This window comes from Ascaphus truei, chromosome 10 (assembly GCF_040206685.1).
Source record: "Ascaphus truei isolate aAscTru1 chromosome 10, aAscTru1.hap1, whole genome shotgun sequence".
Lineage (NCBI taxonomy): Eukaryota > Metazoa > Chordata > Amphibia > Anura > Ascaphidae > Ascaphus > Ascaphus truei.
In genome coordinates this window covers 46,031,108-46,034,558 of record NC_134492.1, presented here as the reverse complement: position 1 = coordinate 46,034,558, position 3,451 = coordinate 46,031,108, and the positions used below count along the sequence as shown (strand labels likewise).

The following is a 3,451-nucleotide window of genomic DNA, read 5'->3' as shown; positions in this document are numbered from 1 at the left end:
GGCCTGCTTGTTGTCTCTTGAATTTTCCTTTTTCTTTTGCCACCAACTTTAGGCACAACAGAGCCACTTTGAGTGGCCTCTGGCACTTCACGGGCAGGGCTTGTGGCCAGTGACTGTTCACCTACGGGGCTTGTGGCCAGTGACTCACCTACAGGGCTTGTGGCCAGTGACTCACCTACAGGGCTTTTGGGCAGTGATTCACCTACAGGGCTTTTGGGCAGTGATTCACCTACAGGGCTTTTGGGCAGCGATTCACCTACAGGGCTTTTGGGCAGCGACTCACCTACAGGGCTTTTGGGCAGCGACTCACCTACAGGGCTTTTGGGCAGCGATTCACCTACAGGGCTTTTGGGTAGTGACTGTTCACGGACAGGGCTTGTGCCCAGTGACACATGTGAGCAAGTTGGTAGACACTGCACAAGTGATGGTTGGTCTGTTTCATGTGTGTCTTTTGTTGTTTTTGACCAAAAACTGGTCAGTAGTAACTGCTTGTATTTTGTTTTTGTGGGCTCCTTTGTAGGTGTCAGCTGCTGATTTTGTACAGATGGCAGTGGTAGTATGTCGTCAGGAACCTGCACAGCAATCTCTGCTACTTGACCGGTAACATTTGGGCCTGGTGAATGAATATCAGATGAATGTGGTGAAAACTGACCTGCATGAACAGATCCTGGCTGGGAGGTGTTGAATTGTGGTACATTAGTCATTCTCCAGTAATTAGCTTGTGTTTGCTGAACAACTAATGCTTCGAATGAGGTGTTGATTTTTTGCAACTGTTTAGGCACTTCAATGAAGACTCTGTGGAGATGTGCCAATTGTGATACTGTTTCTTCCTGCAGTCCAATCATCCTTTCCAGCACTGTCATCATGTCTGAATGGCGACGATTTTCTGCGTCCACTATTTTTCCCTCTGAAGCTACAATTGCATCGTATGTGGAAGTTGATGGACGATTTGGCGGTACAACAGTTTCTATTGGCACCTCTTCATGGTCACATGATTGTATTTCAGTCTCTTCTGTGGCGTCATCCTCATCATACTCATCATCCTCATCACCATGATGTTCTAAAAAGAAATGTACACATTATTAAATGGCATGTTAATGTATGCTGTGTTACTATGTAATTGTACTATGTCCTAAGTAACACCTAACATGTTAGCATACGTTTTATAACCTCATTAAAAACTACCTTGACTTACGAATAATGTTTGGACTCAGTATGAAATATGAATGAATGAAAAGTTGCTCTAAACTCAGAAGTCCTACATGATAATTAACATCACTAACACAATACATGTTGCCTTACACTTAATTTTCACTGACACTAAGTAATCCTATTTAAAGAAGATGTGCAAAACAAATAATGCACATGACAACATAACATATAGAAGAGCACATATTATATGGCCAGCAAATGATACACTCACCTTCTAGTAGTGTTGAGCTGGCTGACCCAGGTGAAGACACTTGTTCCATCTCAGGTGACACATGTCCTCCAGGGGCAACTATATATAACAATAACATAAGTTTTACATTTACATGTGTAAATATTGAACAAACACTTATTGTATGTTCTGTATTTATGATTAACTAACAACATCAGTTCCTTAACCGAAAATGTGTGTGAAAGTGAACATAAATAGTTGTAATAACACTGTACATGCCTGTGTACTTAGAATTTTTGAGTTCCCTAACATACAACATACTATGTTTCTGCAGTAATGCGTGAGGATAAATAGATTAAATGAGTACATAAAAATCATATGTTGTGTAGTGATATCAGTATCATAATGTACATAACTATCATGAGATGACCATTCACAATGGTTATCATGAAGGTGGTCATATTGCAAAAAGTGTTGTTTTTGGTAGAGGATATGTGTGGTACATTAATCGAAGATGTGGCACACCTGAATGTGGCTGTGACTCAACAAGACAACACATGCAGTGTGTGATAATGTGTCTTTCATAGTAGTTCAACTATAGATATGAGTGAACTAATGTGTGACGTACGCTTTGATAAGTAATGAGTTGTTGGGGCATTTAGTAGCTAGAGTTAAGCTTTCAAATGAGTGTGATTAACTTCAGTTGTGCTATTCAGGTTGTAAGAAAGGTATTCCCTTCCCCAAAAAGCCTAATCAGCCACACCTTTCAATGACTTGAAACAGGTGCAAATGGTGTGAACTAAGTTGACCGTGAAATGAGGCTGTAATTAGTGTGTGTGCTGAACCCCACCCCCTCTGTTGAAGTGTATGCTGTGATGAGATATTAATTGCAGCTGCTTTAACACAATGGTAGATGAGCTAAGTAGTCATCTGCAGTGTTTAAGTTATGAAAACAATGACATAACATATGCTACGTGTGCCTCATTATGCTGTCTGTATATGACATAAAGCAAAAATGGACCTTTTCATAAGCAACTATAGATGTGTTAGTGCCAGTGATGTTTGTAGGCCGTTACATGCAATTTCTTTGATGCATGCTTAAAATAGGCAGTAATGTCATGTTTGTCGGAGTAAAATCAATAAAATACACAATAACATGATACATATTTCTGTTCTGTACCTGTAGCTACTAATAATTTCTCATGAACATGTGTTACACGTGTACTACCCTGTTGTTCCCCATCTTCGCCCACCATCAATTGCTTCCACTGCAGCTATGCATTTTGGGAATTCACATGTAAATGAGCACGCAATGGCACGTGCTATATTAGTTACTGCTTTTAGTAGGACTACTACATATATGTCTATTTTGAGATATATATATACAGAATCAGACATATACATATATAGATGCAGGTATGCTTATATTGTGAAGACAGTATAAAAAGCAGTGTAACTATGCAAAATAACTGTAAGCAACGACACGCCTAGTACAGTAATATTTATCACCTGCTGGAAATTGTGACGGATAAATTCCAATGTCACGGTCACCAGCCAAGCCTTCCACGACGACGGTAAGTAATTTTGGCCGAAGCAGCTCCTCCAATGGAGTCAATATGAGACGTTGTGGTGTGGGCCCACCTCCAGTGCCAGTAGCATGCACGCGTTGGTCTTGTATTTTCTTTTTCAATTTGGACCTAATATCATCAAATCTTTTCCGACAATGATACTTGTCCCTGACACTATTCCCACACGCATTGACACCAATGACTATTGTGTCCCACATTTCTTTTTTGATTGCTGCACTTGTCCGCCCTTGAAAAACATATAAAAGATATGAGGTAAATGAATAATAATATAAGCACCAGTTTCCTACACTGCTAGCTGTTCCAAGTGATAGCAAACATGCTGTTTTATGTGTAATATGTGCAGCACATGAGCATTCACTACTAAACCTATACATGTAAGCAAGGTTGCATTCATATTGTATGCAGTTCTGGCAAATTGACCGCCTGTGTTTATTTGTCCTTGTAAGGCATGATAAAAAGCTGTGTTTCCACACTAATGAAC

At 40.0% G+C, this 3,451-nt stretch overlaps 1 protein-coding gene across 1 annotated transcript; it reads right to left on the bottom strand.

Moving 5' to 3' along the window:
* Positions 1-229: 229 nt before the first annotated feature.
* LOC142503334 (uncharacterized) lies at positions 230-3,167 on the bottom strand. The gene is made up of 4 exons (XM_075615487.1): positions 2,891-3,167; positions 1,424-1,501; positions 284-1,060; positions 230-237 (listed from the first exon to the last, which is right to left on the bottom strand). Exons 1-4 carry the CDS (start codon positions 3,165-3,167, stop codon positions 230-232), a joined length of 1,140 nt encoding a protein of 379 aa, XP_075471602.1.
* Between the last annotated feature and the right edge of the window lie 284 nt (positions 3,168-3,451).

Excerpts from the sequence above, each read along its gene's own strand:
- LOC142503334 (XM_075615487.1), bottom strand. The coding sequence starts at position 3,167 with ATGTGGGACACAATAGTCATTGGTGTCAATGCGTGTGGGAATAGTGTC. Across the intron at positions 1,502-2,890 it reads TCCGTCACAATTTCCAGCAG|TTGCCCCTGGAGGACATGTG; the intron begins GTGATAAATATT and ends TGTTATATATAG. Across the intron at positions 1,061-1,423 it reads CAGCTCAACACTACTAGAAG|AACATCATGGTGATGAGGAT; the intron begins GTGAGTGTATCA and ends ATTTCTTTTTAG.